Source organism: Salvelinus alpinus, chromosome 25 (assembly GCF_045679555.1).
Source record: "Salvelinus alpinus chromosome 25, SLU_Salpinus.1, whole genome shotgun sequence".
NCBI classification, from domain to species: Eukaryota; Metazoa; Chordata; class Actinopteri; order Salmoniformes; family Salmonidae; genus Salvelinus; species Salvelinus alpinus.
The window spans coordinates 22135526-22154949 of NC_092110.1; the positions used below are offsets into that span (position 1 = coordinate 22135526).

Consider the following 19424-nt stretch of genomic DNA (forward strand, 5'->3'; position numbering starts at 1 on the left):
GAGCTAACTGCCAGTAGGGGAGGCACAAAGGGCATGCAGTCCAGACCCAAAGAGCAGCAGACACTTGTTATCAAAACACTGGTTCCCTAGCCTCTGCAGCCGCCATTCAGCCCCTGCCGGCCTGCCTGACTCAACTACACTCCCCCTGGAAGACTGGAGCACATAAAAAGCATTCCCATCAATTAACTGTTGAACCTTTCCTTTTGGATATGTGACCAAGCAGGAACTCTTTGACACTACACAATTTATTCTGTTGGTAAAACAGCAAATATTTGCTGGGAGCGCAGAGTAAACAGCCAGGTCCAGGTCCCCCCTCAGTCACCCTCCCTGCTCCTCTCCCTCTCTCCCTGACTAGCTGGCTGGTTGATTAGCTGTGTGCTTCTGTGAATGTGCTTTTGGAGAAGGAGAGTGAACTGACCGAACTACCACACTACCAACTACACACAAACACACACACACACACACACACACACACACACACACACACACACACACACACACACACACACACACACACACACACACACACACACACACACACACACACACACACAGGCAGGCACACACAGGCAGGCACACACAGACAGACACACACAGACAGACACACACACACACACACACACAGACAGACACACACACACACACACAGACAGACACACACACACACACAGACAGACACACACAGAGACACACACAGACACACACAGACAGACACACACACAGACAGACACACACAGACAGACACACACAGACACACAGAGGGTGAGAACACCAGTTGCGAGCACGCTTCACACACACAATATGCATAATGAGATCCATTATGTTTAATATGCCTTGTGGCGTTGAGATTATTTGCGGCTATACCCCAGAAAAATTTATTTGGACAACAAATTACCATCTATTTAGTGACTCTCCTTTTCATCACAGAACATTTGGTAAACTGGGACTTTGGGGGAAAAACTGTGTTCTGATTAAAAGAATCACCTCCAAAAAGGAGTTAAATTTCACACCAGCACCACTTCTCTCATCAAATTCATGGCTTGCTACGGTTATATACGTTACCTTTCTGGCACTCAAACATGTCACAGCAGTCTCCTGGCTTGCCGGTGGCCTGACTGAGTGGTACAGTCTTCTGGCCGGAGGGGCACTGGGGCTTGTGGCACGCCCGGAGGTCACAGGTGCACTGGGGGGGCACAGTGGGGCAGCAGCCAGCAGGGGGAGTGTAGTTCTTGGTCAGAACCGAGCCCTCAGGACAGGAAGGCACCGGCAGGGCAGGACATGTGGTCGCGGCACATTTCAGCTCCTCTGAAATACACACACACACACACACACACACACACACACACACACACACACACACACACACACACACACACACACACACACACACACACACACACACACACACACACACACACACACACACACACACACACACACACACACACACACACACACACACACACACACAGAGTCAATCACATACAATAACAAGCCTCTGTAAGGCATGCTGTAACACCACCTTCAACCCAGCTCCAGGCTACAACAGTGCCCACACTGTTTGCTAGGTGGCAGGGGAAAAGGGGGGAGAGGAGTGGGGCTCCCTGGCCTGCATACAGTGTTAGTGGAACAGTGTTGCTCATGTTGCAGTCATCAGATCCCCTTCACTCCGTGACAGCTTTACAGCTTCCTGTTAGGACGGAGAGTGAGAGCTATGCTCGTCTCTAGACACGACACACCTTTCAGCACATCCTGTCTAAGACCTTTCCTGATCCCTGCCTGCCCACCCACTGGATCCAGCTCTCAATCCAAACAGGCTCTCCATCTCACCAGCCATTAATACAAGGCCATGTTTTACTCAGACTTTTTATCCTACCCTGAGCCTTATTTTTGAAATCACACTACACTTAGCATACCAGGAAGTGTTTGTCTATTGATATGCCAGAGCCAACATAATGGTCTTCATACTCTGGTTAGGGAGTGCAGGGGGCACAGGGTTGTACTTTGGACACTTTCAGGAAAAGAAAAGTGGAGTTCCCCTCTGTCTCATATTGTAGAAGGACAGTAGCTACCTTACGAAGCTTGGATTACCCAATCCTTAACCACTGCTTATTTTGGTTCAACCGTGCCACTGTTATGCATACAGAGTCGAGGGATTGGGTGCTGCAAACTCATGTCCTGTCCTATACATTGCCTTCAGAAAGTATTCACACCCCTTGAGTTTTGTTGTGTTACAGCCTGAATTTAAAATGTATTTAATTTAGATTTTGTGTCCTACACACGATACCCCATAATATCAAAATGGAATAATGTTTTTTGAAATTTGTACAAATGTCTCGAGTCAATAAGTATTCAACCCCTTTGTTATGGCAAGCCTAAATAAGTTCAGGAGTAAAAATTATCTTGACAAGTCACATTCTGTGTGCAATAATTGTCACGCGAGTTGGGGTGGGCATTCTATGTTTTGTTCTATGTTTTGTATTTCTAGGTGTTTGGCCTAGTGTGGTTCTCAATCAGAGGCAGCTGTCTATCGTTGTCTCTGATTGAGAACCATACTTAGGTAGCCTCATTCCCACCTGTGCTTGGTGGGTAGATGTTTTCTGTTTTGTGTTTTGCACCTTGCAGAACTGTTCATTTGTTGTTTTGTTGTTTTGTTCAAGTGTTCGTATTTATTAAAAGTATTATGAATACTTACCACGCTGCACCTTGGTCCTCTTCTCCTTCTCCCGACGACGTTCGTTACAAAAATAGTGTTTTTTCATTTTTTTTCATGATTTTTTAATGACTACTTCGTCTTTGTTTCCCACACATACAATTATCTGTAAGGTCCCTCAGTCAAACAGTGAATTTCAAACATTTCAACCACAAAGACCGGGGAGGTTTTCCAATACCTTGCAAACAAGGGCACCTATTGGTAGATGGGTAAAAAACAATGAATTACACTTTTGATGGTGTATCAATACACCCAGTCACTACAAAGATACATGGGTCCTTCCTAACTCAATTGCCAGAGAGGAAGGAAACATCTCAGAGATTTCACCATGAGGTCAATGGTGGCTTTAAAACAGTTACAGAATTGAATGGTTGTGATAGGAGGAAACTGATGATGGAGCAACAACATTGTAGTTACTCCACAATACCAGTGGTGGGCCGTCAGGGCCAGCAAGGCCTTCTCTGCTGGCCTAAACATCATCAGAATATAATTTTTTTTAAATATATTTTCCCACAAATATGTATTAAATTATTCCCCAGAGTAAGAGTTATACTCTTCATTTCATAGCTTTCCTCTTGGTTGCACTGCTTCCAGCCCCAGGTTGAGATTTGGAGGGCTGGTCTTTATGTTAGATCTTTTATCCAATCATATTCAGCCATCATGTGTTGCCAGGGGTCTAAAATCTGCCCTCAGGCAGAGTGTCAACCAATCAGCTTCAGAGTTGGCTATTGTACGCCTGCTGGCTGGCTCCAGTGTTACACCGGAGCCAGCTAGCAGGCGTAGTGCGTGCACGTCTTTTGATTGGATTACCAATATTGAGAGGCAGGTCCTATGGGCAGGTCTATGCAGAACCTCAGAACTAGGTAACTGAATTTGATAAACAAATTAATTTGCGTACTACTAAGCTGTTTTTTCAACCCACAATGGCGGAAGGAGGAGAAGATATCGATTTGGTCGAGGATATAATTATAACGCCATTCTCAAGACGAACTTTTCAAGAAAAGTTAGACATTGTAAGGAGAGGTCGCCCAACGCCGACGCTACAAAGCCTGTCACAGGCGGGAAAGGGGTTCGTTCGCCACTTTCAAAGTTTCAGGCTCCGAGAAGCACTGCAAACTGTACTGCTGGGAATGCCTATTATTTGCAAGTGATCGATTTGGTGTTTGGAGCCACACTGGCTTTGCAAACTTGAGTTGTCTAACCAAGGCAGCAACGAGACACCAAAGTACGGCTGGGCACTTACAAGCAATGGTGCTTTACGGCTGGGCATCATAATGATGGTAATAAGAGGTGGATTAATTCGGGTGGGACTGTGTAGGACCTCACTGAAGGCCCATGTCCCAGGCCCACGGCACGCCACTGCACAATACTGACTTAATTGACAGTGAAAAGAAGAAGCCTGTACTGAATTAAAATATTCCAAACAATACGTCCTGTTTGCAACAAGGCACTAAAGTAATAGTTCAAAAAAATGAAATACAATTTTAGTAATGAATACAAAGTGTTATGTTTGGGGAAAATCCAATACAACACATTACTGAGTAAGACTCTCCATATTTTCAAGCACAGTGGTGGCTGCATCATGTAATGGGTATGCTTGTAATCGTTAAGGACTGGGGAGTTTTTCATGATAAAAAAGAAACGTAATGAAGCTAAGCACAGGCAAAATCCTAGAGAAAAACCTGGTTCAGTCTGCTTTTCACCAGACACTGGTAGATTAATTCACTTTTCAACAGGATAATAACCTAAAACAGATGGTTATTTAATCGATTTGGAATTCAGGCTGTAACACAACAAAATGTGAAATAAGTCAATGGGTATGAATACTCTCTGAAGGCACTGTAATTGTCAATGGCAAAAAAATGTCACAGATCTCCTGTTTGTAGGATACCAGGTTAGATCTGTGGCTGTTACAGAGGACTGGGAGAGAGTGTGAGGAAGGGTGGAATAAAGCAGTGTATGATTGATGACAGTGCAGACAATTGGTAATTACGTTTCTACTTAATGTCTTCCCTTGGGCCTTTAGGAAAGGAAATGCCATGAAGCTAATAAATAACTAATTGACTCCTAAGAGAGAGAAATGTAATGGCTATCATGCGTATGAGAAGAATACTTTACAATCTTTGCATGCATTATGGTTTTGGTGGAAAGAGAATGAAATAGAATGAAATTGCGTAACAAGGCTTGGGGTTTGTGGCTCTTTCAGAAGCTAGTTTGTTGATGTCCTTCCCAGACTTTTGGCGTTCCCTGGTGCAACACGACTCTAGCAGAGGATGTGTCTCATCCCTGACATTTGAGGGCCTGAAAGAGGATCCCTGAGGCTGTTCCTACCAGATGGGAAACTGAAATGGCAAACAGAGGGACTGGAGCCCAGGTTCTGCTCCACAGACAGACAGTTCAACTCCACGTACAGCGATGATTGCAGTATTACTTTCAATAGTCAAACCCTCAAGGGTTGAACACATCGGTGCGACCCAATGCTCACCCGGCATGTTAATGTTCCATCTATGCAGTCGTTTGAAGTTTGCCTGACCCGTAAAAGTCAAGTTGTGACTTGAGCAGGAGAGTCATATTTGGGGGAGATATCTGACAGATGAAATTGAGGATGAAAGAAGTGTTGGATTTATTCTTCCCTGAATAAATAGTGCATGGGCATGAGGTATCTGTACTGTACTGTTTGCTCTAGGAACCTGTGAACAGTGGGGGCAGGCACAAAGCTTGCATTGATCAACGTTGTTACTGAATAGTGTCAGAGAGAAGGGGGGAAATTCCCCTGAATTAGGCCGAGCAACGACCCATTTAACGGTTTTTGGCCTAATTCCTGCATTTGGGTTAAATAAACTTCAGTGACAGGCTGATTTCAGAGGTTTTATATCTAATAGCAGTAACACAGAGCGTGCTGCTGTCTAACAGAGTGATGTGGCCATGAATAAAATGTTGTGCAATGTTTGCATTGAATAAGACTTTCTGTGTGCCCCAGTCAAAGAAAACAGATTGCTTACTCACGTCTAACAATGGGTGGACTGGAGTACGCTGGGAAAACCAGCTGCCAGACACTCTATTGTCATTCAAATGAATGATATTGTTAGCCATTTCTGAACATAATAGGCAGACACAAAGCATGGAACAGTATGGTAAACTCAGTAGAGGATGGATTTCAGCACATTCTGTTTGTGTTCTATCTAGAAGCACCAATGGGGTAATTAGCTAGTCAGTGGTCACAAAAGCAATCTCTGTATTACAATGGTGGCTATTCTCCAGCTTACGCAAACAAAAACACAAAGACCTAATTTGGCATGCTTAATAAATTCAGTCTGTAGAATGGTCAAAACGTTCTCTTGTTGTGGTGGTGAGATAGTATGGAAAACCTAGCAACCCCCTAGGAAAGCCTTAATACACACACACACCCACACACACCCTGAAGTTGGGCTTGAGGTAGGATTTAGAAATTGGTTTATTACCACAGAATGTGCTATTGTAAACAATGCATATTTCTGGCATCTCCGAGAAGCCCATTCAGGAAAAGAAAACACCTCTATGTAAATTAGCTTTTTTCTACACAGAGCACAAGGAGCACAGTATTCATCTGACTGTAGCAGCTCTGGTAGGCAGAGGAGGCTGTGTTGACAGCCTGAGTTTACTCATGGAACAAGTGCACAATGTGAGTTTTGTTCAGTGACTGACTTTGGAAGCAAGTCAGCCGAGAACAAAGCTGTCTTAGTACAGCTGCCCTCCATGGGCCTCTGGTACATCCTCTGGTTTTATACAGTTTGTCCGCAAAGGGACCCATCAGGCTCATCTCTCACGTAAGCTGTGGAGGTCTGGCCGCTTGCCAACTGGCAGTTGAGGCTAAAAATGTCTGTATTGTCCTCTATTTTTAAGAACTAAGTCTGGGAGGTGGTTCAGGGCAAAAGGCACAGGGTCACAGGAGAGGGAAACATAGACGTCTGATCATCACACTCTGGTTAGGGCAGTGTGTCAGAAGAGAGAGCTGCAGCAGCCCATAGTCCACACACACACACACACACACACACACACACACACACACACACACACACACACACACACACACACACACACACACACACACACACACACACACACACACACACACACACACACACACACACACACACACACACAGGCTAAATATTTGAGGATGAAAAACGTGATCCGAGTGTTCTCTGCTCAGAGTAGCTCAACACAGCCTTCTTCGTATTGTCAGATGAGATTGGGCCAGGGAGATTGAAAGAGAGAGGCTGAGCTTTTATCATGCTGAACGGGCTGAACAATGTTGCAGAGAATACTTTTCTATGGACAATTGTCTACTACAGAGCTGGCACAAAATGCATTGGAGTGAAAGGATGGCACAAGTATGGTCCAAGTTGAATGAAACAGTAACAAATGGGCCATGAGGGAACCTTCAAACAGAGTTAAAGGTCTCTGGATCTGCCTTAGAGGAAACTGAACATAAAACATGAATTGGGCTGTGCACATAAAAGTCAGTCCAGGGGATTACGGGGCTACACTCTGCAGCTGCCCAGTCAGTCCAGGGGAGTACGGGGCTACACTCTGCAGCTGCCCAGTCAGTCCAGGGGAGTACGGGGCTATGCTCTTCAGCTGCCCAGTCAGTCCAGGGGAGTACGGGGCTACGCTCTGCAGCTGCCCAGTCAGTCCAGGGGAGTACGGGGCTACGCTCTGCAGCTGCCCAGTCAGTCCAGGGGAGTACGGGGCTACGCTCTGCAGCTGCCCAGTCAGTCCAGGGGAGTACGGGGCTACGCTCTGCAGCTGCCCAGTCAGTCCAGGGGAGTACGGGGCTACGCTCTGCAGCTGCCCAGTCAGTCCAGGGGAGTACGGGGCTATGCTCTTCAGCTGCCCAGTCAGTCCAGGGGAGTACGGGGCTATGCTCTGCAGCTGCCCAGTCAGTCCAGGGGAGTACGGGGCTATGCTCTTCAGCTGCCCAGTCAGTCCAGGGGAGTACGGGGCTACGCTTTGCAGGTGCCCAGTCAGTCCAGGGGAGTACGGGGCTACGCTTTGCAGGTGCCCAGTCAGTCCAGGGATACACTCTGCAGCTGCCCAGTTCGTGGTAGTTGAGGCAGTTGAGTTACGTAACATTGTTGGTCATCTGCTCATGTTTTCTCACAGACAACCAGAAAAAGCAGAGGCTGGTGGCTAGAGCTGGGGCAGGGGCTGGAGGGCAGGAATGGATCTGAGGCTGGAGGCAGGGGCTGGGGCTTGGGTTGGGGCAGGGCTTGGGAAAAGTTGTGGTACCTGGTAAGCAGAGCTATCAGCTGGGTGACTGGGAGCAGTGAGAGGACAACAGACTGAGACAGCGATCCCACTTTGCCTAGCGGGAAGCTCTTTGTCTGAGCCAACAGATAAACTGTGTTTTGTTTCCCCTCTGAAATCACTGCCAAGACGCACGCACGCACGCACGCACGCACGCACGCACGCACGCACGCACGCACGCACGCACGCACGCACGCACGCACGCACACACACACACACACACACACACGGGCATGACAGAGGCCATAGCCTCTGCAGACGACACACAAACACAGAGACGTCTAGCACCCCTGCCAGCTACTGGCGGTCTGGACTGGCGAGTAATAGTGATGCCACAAAGAGGCTGCAGCCAAGCAGAACTAATGATGCTTTCAGGGGAAGGATACAGGCGAATGTGGTACTACTGGTGGGCCAACTCTGTGGTGGCGAGGTCTGTTTGCACCATGGCATCATGGTGGGCACGGCTCCAGTGTCTGACCCACCTCAACTCCACTTCCTCCCTTGTAATGTTCTTTTAAAAGTATACACTTGTACTAAACATTAATACTGCCCCATTTCACCCATATTAACCTTCTGAGGTTAGCCATGAGGACCAGTCACATGTTGGGAGTTTAAAGTACATTGATGTAACATGACATATAATAGCTGTGTAACAACCCACAGGCTTAAATCGGCCTTCTGTTTTCTCAGAGCCGCTCTCCGCAGGGCCATTACAACATCAGGTCATATCAGCAACATCAATCAAAGTATTACAGAACAAGCACCTCTTCTGAAGGCCACATGGGGAAACTCCTTGTGCACAGCAGCTCAAAGACTTATAATTAATCAAAGCCATAAATGTACACTCAGGGCCGGAGAACTAAATACAGGCCCCAGACCATTTCCTGCACTTGACACAAATAACTTGTCAAAATGGCTTTCCCTAGCTGGCTCCCTGGCCTGACCTCTTCCTCCTCTTCCACTAATTTGATCAATCCTCAGAGATCCAGTCTAATACTTCCTCATCAGCAACACAGGGTGCCTGTGTTCATGTCACCTCCCAGCACCCAACATGACATTGACCCCTGTTTGAAGTCCAACGACGTGCGTCAGCATACTGACAGTACATTTATAGAGAGCCCTTAGCGATACTAAGAAATGGCTGTTGGTGATCAGGCGCTGCAGACGGTGAAGCTGCAAACGAGGTTTGTGCCCCAAGTCTTCGAACAAACAGTAAACAGGAACACAAGCCAGGACAGTCGGCTGGCCTCAGAAAGCTACTCTACTCTCTGAGTCAGAGCGAGCATTAAGAGCCAGTCCCAAACCACTACCATGTGTGAATGTACAAGCCCCAAGCAGAGGCAGAGGATGCTATGTTCAAATGGATGGCTGAAAAAGTGCTTCAAATACTGGCAACAAGGTCCGCTTTCATCTTCAACTGCATGTGAAGATTGGAATCGCTGTAACTCTCATGCAGCGAAAGCAGAGCTTACAGTATGTGTAGACATCACAAGCTAAGGGACACATTGACCCAGAGCTAAATCACTACTTGATCAGATGGGTAGCTCCATGACATCTCAGGAGCACTGCACTCAGGGTTACTCATCATAACGGAAGCACTGACGACAGACAGCAAGATGTCTGCCAAGCCAGTCAGACAAAACAAGTTCATTATCAGTGCCCTGAAAACACACACACCCTCCTTACTTAATGCATGGCCGTCTGAAGGGTGTGTGGAGTAGCGACAGCACATAAGCTGCAGAAAAATGTTGTTTACTGTTTTCAGTGTTGTGATTTCACGCTGTCGTCCTCTCTTGGCTGCTCTAGACAACTGGAAGTTGAGAAATGCAGCAGAGGACTTGTATATTATTCATAGGGACACAGGAGAGGGCAATGACACTGTCTCTCAATAATACAGTATGTGTACTTTTCCGCACTGCTAGAGGGATTTACAGAACAAACAGCTCAGTACAAGTATCCAAATACACAGCCAAGGGACTGTAAATGCTCTGTAACAACCTTGTTTGGATGTAGATCTTGTTTGTAGATCATATAACTGAAGATTACACATTTTGTGGTCCTCTCTAGCTCAGTTGGTAGAGCATGGTTCTTCTAATGTTAGGACGGTGAGTTTGATTCCCGGGACCACTCATATGTAAAAGAAAATTCACTCATGACTATAAGTCGCTTTGGATAAAACGTCCGCTAAATGGCACATCATACAATACTCTCAGACCTTACATTATCAGGAATGGTACAAATTTCCCAACTGAACTATCAAAGAAAAAAAGGGATGAAAGCACAAACAAAGCTAAAACAAATGTCTTAGTTGTGGATCGAGTCACTTGTCTTGAATTGGGCCTCCTAAACTCAACAAATGTCCTTAGTAAACTGACGTGAGTCTAGCTTTTTGGCACAACATGGCTACGCAGTATTATGAAGCGGATGATGAGATCTTCCCACTAACACAGCAAGAGAGAATCTGTGAGTTCACTCACTGGCACTTTCTCAGTGAGACCAACGTTCTTTATACATACAGAGAGCTGCCATGTTGGTTTTATGCATCTCTCACACAGTTCTGTCAAAGGGGTGAAATAGAACCCACCTCAATAACAATTCTCACTTAGAAGTGTCAGTCAGAGAGGCAGCTACATGGGTACTTACCCTTAGCCCCTCTATGAGGCACATTTAAACAAACAGCTCATAATTGTCACTCTGGTTCCTGAGCTCTGTGGAGGTCTATCTTCCTCCTCACTCTGTGCTTTAACCCTGGACACAGGCTGAGAATTCAGCCAACACACTATACTGTTACACTTTACAGCCTGAACACTGTGTACGTAGATTTCTATCACCTCATAGGTCCACAGTATATTCTCCTCCTTATAATAGAACCTCTCTCTGCTACTCTCTCTCGGTGTTGACATGGAAAGGGCTTTGGAATAGACTGACTGATTGTCTACTACACCTCTGTGATTTTTCACAGGTTGTGCTGACTCGCTGTACTGTATGGGTCTAGGTTGAAGAGAAGGTTAAGACAATGTAATCATTCCATGCAGAAGTGTTCGAAAATAAACAAATTCATTGGACCAGTGCCGGACTGGAAGTGAATGTTAGCAGTACAGAAAGTTTTCCATCAAAGTGGAGAATAAAGACAATCGTAATGAATTTCAGCTAACTACTCAGCAAACACATATCATAACTGTTTTACTGTAAATCTACTTATTTAAATGTTTTTCAAATGATCTACAGACACTTTATTACTTGATTTCCCGACCACTGGTCACGTTATCAATGCTAATCCAGTATAATCAGCAACAGTGCTAGCACAATGAATGTGCTTATTTTTGAACGCTCAGCATGGAATTATTACTTTGTCTTAAACTGTATTTTTTCAACCTAGACATGAGTCAGGTATGAGTCAGTTAGCACATAACTCAAGGTATATATTAGGGTACATAGGGTACATATGCTTAATAAGCTGAGCTCAACTCAAATAGAGATAGTGTAAAAGACAGGAATTTTGTAGGATAAATAAGGTCAGCTCTTTTTTGGAATCTGCATTTTGTGTATCACTGTATCAGCCACTGTATCAGCCACTGTATCAGCCACTGTATCAGCCACTGTATCAGCCACTGTATCAGCCACCTTTGTGCAACATGACTTGAGCAGTTGTTGGTTAGTTTTAGGTTAGTTCTAGGTTACCTGCGGCCTCCTGGCACTGGCTGCGGTTGATGTAGGAGGAGTGATAGTGGCAGCTCTGGGATTCACACACACAGCCCTGCGCTGTCAGGTTGCACCCAGAAAACATGCAAGCTGGGTCGGAGGGTCCCACAAACTTCTCCCTGTGCCTCTCCTGGTACTCATGTCTACGGCCTTCTAAAAGAAAGAGAAGGGGGGACAGGACATAGTCCGTCATCATCAGTCACTGACAATGGCACCACGCAGATCCATGCTGGGGCCACCCTCAGACTGAGCATGTGTGTCATCACTATGACATGTTAATAGCATTAGTCACCAGCGTACAACATCTGGTATGGATTAGCAATGTTCAATGGATTGTATTTTTTGCTCCTGATGGCTAGCTGTGGGAAACTCACCTGTCTTGCTGGCCCTCATGCAGGATTCCATGTCAGGGTAGCTGAAGGAGCCCAGGCAGGAGTGACGGGCGTCACACACACACATGGCCCCGGCCCTGTCACAGCCTGTCTGCAAGGGGCAGCGCTCATCCTCCAACCCAGCCTCCGGACTGTGAGGCAGAACTGTGGAAAGGAGGAGACAAGATATTAGAGGAAAAGAAAGAAGAGGGGAGGGGCTGGAGAGGAGGGGAAAGGAGAGGAAAGGGGGGTAGGGGAGAAGAGAAGCATCGTCAAAGCGATCCAGAGCAGACATCTCTGTTCTGTTCCTGCCATGCATTGCCTTGCTACTGCCATTTACCTTATGTGTTTGTTCCATGCCCAGCCAACCATCCCTACCCCTACCTCTGATATACTGTAGCTAGCTCCTCCAGGCTGAGCTCAACACAAACAAACACATCTAATGACAATGGGGGGTGGAGGATGGAGGGGAGACAGGGGACCCACCACGTCAGCTGCCTCTCTGCTCCTCAGGGACCCCACAGGGACCCCACAGGGTTTTCGTGTTCATGCCTGATGCACTGCCTGCGTGCCACAGAGTAAACAGGCTCAAACAGAAAACACCACAATACAGCGCTCCTTTACTCTCCCTTCAACAGCTTGTCTTCCAGGCCTCAATCAACAGTGTAGAGACTTGATTACTGCTTATCAAAATACTCTGGCTTCTCTCACAGACACATTTAGAAGTATGAGTAGTAGTGTTCCCATCAGAATGTATTACAGGAGCTGGGCTAAATAAACTTTGTAAAACACTATAGAGTGGTAATCGGTGAGTAAAGGTGTACTTCTTCTTTCCTCTCAGAAGGAGAAGCCTTGCTTTAATACTCTGCTAGGGGCCGGGAGACAATGATGATTAAAAATGATGGTATATGCTGGTATAGGCTGGCGATAATGAAAATACTTAAGAAAATGTACGTTGTTCATTTATTAATACCAAACAAAGGGAAAGCAGGGATGAACTTCTGTTATCGTACAGCACATTGTCATTCCTTTCAGAAGTGGTACTTGAGAAGTGCTCTGTATGTAGCCTATAATGGTCACCTATACAAACCCACCGCTCTCTGATGTGCTAATTCTGGAGACTCTGTAAGTGATTATTTCCAGAGTTGAAAGAGAGAGAGGTGAATCTTGGGTGGCAGACACTGTGTGAGTTAAACCAGCCAAGACATTGGGGAGAGTAGAGGGGCAGGCAGGCTTTTCAAACGGAGCTCCCCTGCCACGCCAAAACTCTCCCTCGTATTTCCTGTTACCTTAAAATGATCCCCACCTCCTCATTTGTTCCATCTCTGGGCCTTTCTCTGCCTGGGAGGGTATTTTTAAATAGCAGTCATTGAAGGTGGGTGTCTGAGTGTGTCTGTGGGGTGCTAAAGGGGGCCTCCAGGAGTAGGAGGCAGACAAAGCAAAATGAGAGGTTAGGGGGAGTGAACCTCTAATTACTGTAGCTAATGATTAGGTTGACCCTCCCGGCTGTGATCCCGGCCACTCAGCTGGCCTGGATCACGGCTACGTCTCTGGGGAAGTCCTCTCAGCCATGGAGACTGCTTGTCTTGGCATCCAGAGCTGCGATGGGAAAGTTGACCTCTGAGGCCCTTTGGCTGATAGCAAGCTCCAAAGGAAGTCTTTGAAACATTAGATAATGCTGGAGGAAGAGGGAAGTGGACAGGATTAGAAGGAGTAGTGGACTGGACAGGACGCAAAGTCCAATCTTTGCGCTTGAGGACAGACATTCTGTGAGGTGCTATTGTTAAGTGCTCTGGAGAGGGAAGAGGTGGCACTAACACAGTGAGACAGACAAAATAAAAACACCCTGGGCCAAACATCGATATCACACAAGTGGTGAAAAACCCTTTGGGGATTAAATTAGTTACGTGTTTGGATTCACAGGCAACTTTCCCTAATCACAGCTGTCATAACAATACACAACCACTTTAACTGGCTGCACTTGATATACAGTATGCACATAGTATAAAAGTCCTCATAAGCATACACTTACTGGATATTTAGCATTCTGTTCAATATCATGTGCATCAGCTATTTTCTCACTGACTGTACACATGTTTGTCTACTACAGATGTCACCTGAAGACATGGTATACTTTCTTCGACCTCCATCACCATTCCATAGTGTGCGAATTACGGGGGGAACACAGAACCCCCAAATCATACATGAGATCCCATAAATGCAACGAAAGTACAACTTTGGGGGTGGGGGGTCTCTAATTTAACCATTCTCCTATTTAGAAAAATGCAATTGTGTACTGATACAGTGGTAAATATGAAAATGAAATCTTTTTCCAAATGAAACGAACACTTCCACCTCTCTGTCATGGTTTGAATAAGTGACAGTTGGTTCAGGTTCTTTCAATCGCATTCATCTCTCTCCTCCGCCTGCTAGCGAACTTACAACATTGTATCAACGATGTGGGGGGGGGGGGCGCTGCATGCGCTGGGTCCCGCAGCCACGAGGACCAGAGGCACGACTCAATCATGGAAACCATTAACTTTTACATTAGACATTTTAGTAATTTAGCTCTTATCCGGAGCGACTTACAAACACTTAGTGCATTCATCATTTAGAGACATTCAAAGCTGTTAATTTGACAGAGGGGGTAGCTATGGGTATGGAGGGGGATTAAGGCCTGCCAGCATAACCTGTAAATAAAGCCCAATCAGGGACACTATCTCCTGGGACACCCTGGGGCCGGAGACCCAGGACCACTAGACCCCTCCGAGTGATGGTGGAGGGCAGGATCATGTAGATCCGGCCCCAACGTGGGACTGTTTTTCCTCACCTCTGGTAATGTCAGTCCCATGCTATCGCTTTGTTTCAGTCTGGACAGAGTCCAGGTGAGGGACTGGCTGGTGCTTGATGTGATCCTGACCATGCCCCATGCCCAGCTCTCTCAGAGGGCAACTCCTGTTCTGCCTTATCAACTGTGTGAAAAGCTGATCTTGGCTGTCCTTTTAGAATGCTACATACACACGCGCGCACACACTCAAACACACACACTCAAACACACACTCACACACACAATGTTCATGGATGGGTACCCTTGAAGCCCTAAAGGATTTGGAGAGCCATCCTCTGGAGTATAATTTCCCTGGGTGCCAGGGATATATTGTGTACAACAGCTTCATAAACTGTCAGTAAAGGACTGGTATAGGACATGGATCTGATAGGAGGGAAGGCAGGGAGACCACAGTGGGATTCATGGTAAGGTCATTCAGATAAATCTGCCAATGAAAACCTGCTGGTGAGACTTTTGCCATTTTGCCTTGACCCCAAGGGAGCCCTCAGAGGCACATCATAAGCCCATTGATTGGGCAACCACATTACAGCAAAACACTTTCTACAAGGACAGCTAATCTGTTTCAGGATCAAATGAAGACAGAGTAAAGTGTACACGCACAGACACACATTTCCCATTGTTAGGCCGCCCATGCTTTTTAAATCAGACAAATTAAAATAGTCATTAACTTTTAAGAGGTTCAAATTGGGCCCTGGCAGGGAAGCCTGAACTTAAGTAATACTGACGTGGAGGCATGGTGCAAAGGTTTGTTGCCAAACCTATTGTCATGCCTGCAAGAGAAGAAAGGTGAGGTTTCAAGGGGGGAAATGAACAGTCTAACATGAGGTCCTCTGTTGGCAGTCAAGAGCTACTTAAACCCGTAGACCTGCTTCAACCAGTCCATTGAGCTTAGAGACAATGTCCAGCACAGTCGATGGAATCATGAACTAGCTGGCCACTGTGGTGTGCTCAAGCTAAATTACAATAATCACTTACTATGGAGACTTTTCTGCCCAGAGCTGAGAGTGATGTTAATGAATAACCGTGTTGCTGAAACATCAATGTTAAAACCTCCCATTCTTCTATCAATTTTGTATTTTTAAAATTTTGAAATGTAACCTTTATTTAACTATGCAAGTCAGTTAAGAACAAATTCTTATTTACAATGACGGCCTACCCAGTAATTACAACACAATAATTACCTAGTAGCCTGAGGGTAATTCCACAATAACTGAATTATGATGAGACTCTGAATTTTCACTGTAAAATGTATGCCAAACAAAAACCATTGACATAAAAGTTTAACAAACCATACACCTCTATGCACAATGACTACTTGCTGAAAAATCTCTGCGTAATTCCGTTATCATGGAATTGTCCCTTTAGCCAACTATAGAATAAAGATGATTGTGCCATTCTAGGTCATGCTTACAGTTCAGAATGGGAAACAAGACCAACATTAAATTGAGCCTATTTTATTCATAAGTGAAGTCTTATTTTAGACATAGGCTACCCACCTTTACAAACTCCTATTTCAGGGAGCGTTACAGCTCCCGTTTGGTTGACAGCCGCGCAGGTTAGTCCCAAGGCGCAGTATCCCAGTGCCCAGTCCTGGCCGGCGCACGGCTCCCACTCCATCCGGGTACACTGATCGCAGCATCCGCACGGGTCCCTGGCCAGAGTCCGACCGCTCTCGCAGGCTTTCGGCGGACACGTCCGGAGATCACATGGCGTACAATCATGAGACATCAACACACGCACCAGAATTGAACAATTCAAGAACGCGACCAAACACTTCCTGAACATATTTAAAATATGATAATGAGCCCAAGATCGGTAGCCTATGTTAAAAATGTAGGTCTAAGCAAACAATTTCCTTCTGTCAAGTAAATCGCCAAATTAAATCCGCGAGGTCCGTTAGATGTAATTCCAGAAGTTATAACGTTCCGGTTCAAATGGAATGAGAAAAATTGTTGGTACCTGCGCTGTCAGTGCCTTTACAATAGCCTAGGCAGCATGCTGCCCGAGAATAGGCTACCTCGGAAAGTGCACAAAAAAGTGCACGGATGCTCCTGGTTTGGTCTCTCCGGTAGGCTGGTTTACCTTTTACTGTCAATGGGCTATCCTCAGAAAAAAGTATTCAATGCCTACTGTAGGAAGGTGCACTTTCATTGTTGTTTCAAGTAAAATAATAGCTGCGTCCTACGACAACCACATAGTGTGAGTCTTCTGCGTTTGGAGAGGAGTGAGGATGCCTTCACACCGAAACATTGGGATGCAATCTGAGACCCAAATTGACATTACAGGCATAGACATTAGCTGCACCCATTTCTCTTGACTGACATGTACGCCCAGCCTGGTGTACGCCCAGCCTGGTGTACGCCATCCAATCACAAGTAGCGAACGGAGGGAGGATTTGCATTGAGATATCCTCTAATCGTTCGGCTGGTCCTCTCATTTTGTTGCGCAATAGGCAGCGTATTCGCAATAACCTTGAAATTCCGTTGAACGAAATGTTCTTTCCGCTTTTTCTTTTCATTTCTACTTTTATTTTAACGACCAATTAATAGTAACATTTTTTAATCACATTTTCATTTGAGAAAATCATGCTATTTTCTATTTCAATTCAACTGTTGATAAATGTCGGCCTACATGCTCATTGTAACTGATTCTGAAATATCAAATAGATTTTTACATTTGTATGCAATTCAACATATAAACTATTGATCAATCAGTAGGCTGCATACTAGGGCATCTCAAGAAGGAAGCCCGTAACTTAACTGATGTAGCATTTAGATGTGATCTCAGTCAAACATAAACATAACAACATGCTGGGCACATTGCTTCATTTCTGGAATATCATTTCCATAGTTGTGCACTGGACATCATGCAATACCAATAATTCCAGTTAATGGCCATGTCAAAGCATTATCTGCCTATCCAATAGCCCTTGACCACTTCAGAGAGCTGTTAAGCAAGGTGCAGCCACATCTTGAGTTTTCCCTGCCCGAAAGACACTGCAGTGACCCGTGGAGACCTCTAGCAGTGGTGCCAATGACCAGCAGACACCAGGGTCAGGTGTATATGAGGTAGGTCATATTGTGTCTTTCACAATACTGTTTACAAAGTACAACATCCCCTGTTAGCTGTTTAACTCTCGAGAGTTAAGACATGTACTGTATGTTGGCTACAGGCCCTAGTCATGTGTATTGTCTTGAGATGTTCAGTATGACTTAGCTACCGTTAAAGATAACTCCTTAAGACTGGACATTCGGTGCTTTTGAAACATGGTGGGTCTCTCTTAGAGGGTCCACTGCTGCAGCTCAAAGTGGGGTTCCTGATGGCCGCTGGAGACCCCAGCTCCATGTCAGAGAGTCAGGGTCATGGACTCAGACCTACTCTCACTGAGGACAGGCAACTTTCAGATAGGCTATCAGTTGTTTTTATTCACATTATTACAACGACACACCAGATATTGGGCCAGAAAAGGTCTCGTAACACACAATATTTCCACATTTGTTTATGTTCCTTGTAAGGAAAGCACCAAAGATTATTGAATATTTTTCAGCTCACTGTCACTCCTGGAGAGCATCTGTTTTGTGTTTCCAGTATGTCTCCCTGCTTATGGTCATGATCAGAAAACAGTGCTACTCACTAAAACTCAACAAGTGTTGAGAAATAATCTACTGGGGATTGATACTGGATTTGGCAAAGTATAAACGAGTCCTTGTGTACACATTTGTTCATTTTCAAGGGAAGATGTTCATACCAGTAGCGTTTCTGTTAAAGAGGCAACATGGTTACAGCATGTCATTATGTTGTCATCAACAGTGATTTATGTATTATCATTCAGTAAACAAAGATAAAGCTATGGTTTCAGTCATGTAGCTTCCTCTGTCTGGCATTCTATATTGTTTAGTTCCGATAAAACACTCATGCTTACAAAATCTTTGTCATCAGGCACTATCACTCCTAGATTAATACATTTGCTTCAGACAGTGTGTGTATGTGTGTAGCCTAATAACGGACCCAAACTAGCCAAGGGAGATGCAGGAAGACAGCCTTGCAAAAGGTCTCTAAGTGCAGAGTGCAGGAGTGTAGAACGTCAGTATGTAGTCCTACAGTGAATAAATGACTAAAAGAAAAAAGGAAAAGACAAGGAAATTGACTTTTTCAAGAATAACAGGCTACTGTAAGTATAAATGCTTAAAGTGGCGCGGCACAGCACAGCAGCATGTGCATCAGGACAACAGCCCCCTATGCTCCACAGCCGATAGCAGATTGCTATAATCCAAAAAGCAATCACCTCTTCTCAATGACATCACACCAGTGGTGTAAAGTATTTAAGTAAAAATATTTTTGAGGTGTCTGTACTTTACTTCACTATTTATATTTTTGACAACTTTTACTTTTACTTCACTAATTTCCAAAAGAAAATAATGTACTTTTTACTCCATACATTATATAGAATGGCACCGGAGGGGATGGTTGCCGTTTTACGTTCTCCAAACTAATTGTGTTT

The 19424-nt window shown here is 45.3% G+C and overlaps 1 protein-coding gene across 3 annotated transcripts in view; it reads right to left on the reverse strand.

Moving 5' to 3' along the window:
• Nucleotides 1-17205, reverse strand: part of LOC139553631 (cysteine-rich motor neuron 1 protein-like) — a 53086-nt gene extending 35881 nt beyond the window's left edge. The window contains exons 1-5 of one of the 3 annotated variants that reach the window (XM_071366176.1): nucleotides 16883-17205; nucleotides 16420-16602; nucleotides 12079-12240; nucleotides 11684-11857; nucleotides 1063-1305 (exon numbers count right to left, since the gene is read on the reverse strand). In XM_071366176.1, the coding sequence (XP_071222277.1) occupies nucleotides 1063-1305; nucleotides 11684-11857; nucleotides 12079-12240; nucleotides 16420-16540 (700 nt within the window). In that variant the 5' untranslated portion in view covers nucleotides 16541-16602; nucleotides 16883-17205. Of the gene's footprint in view, nucleotides 1-1062; nucleotides 1306-11683; nucleotides 11858-12078; nucleotides 12241-16419 lie in introns of all 3 variants that reach the window. The other 2 variants (XM_071366175.1, XM_071366174.1) reach the window with 2 other exon arrangements.
• Nucleotides 17206-19424: the final 2219 nt, after the last annotated feature.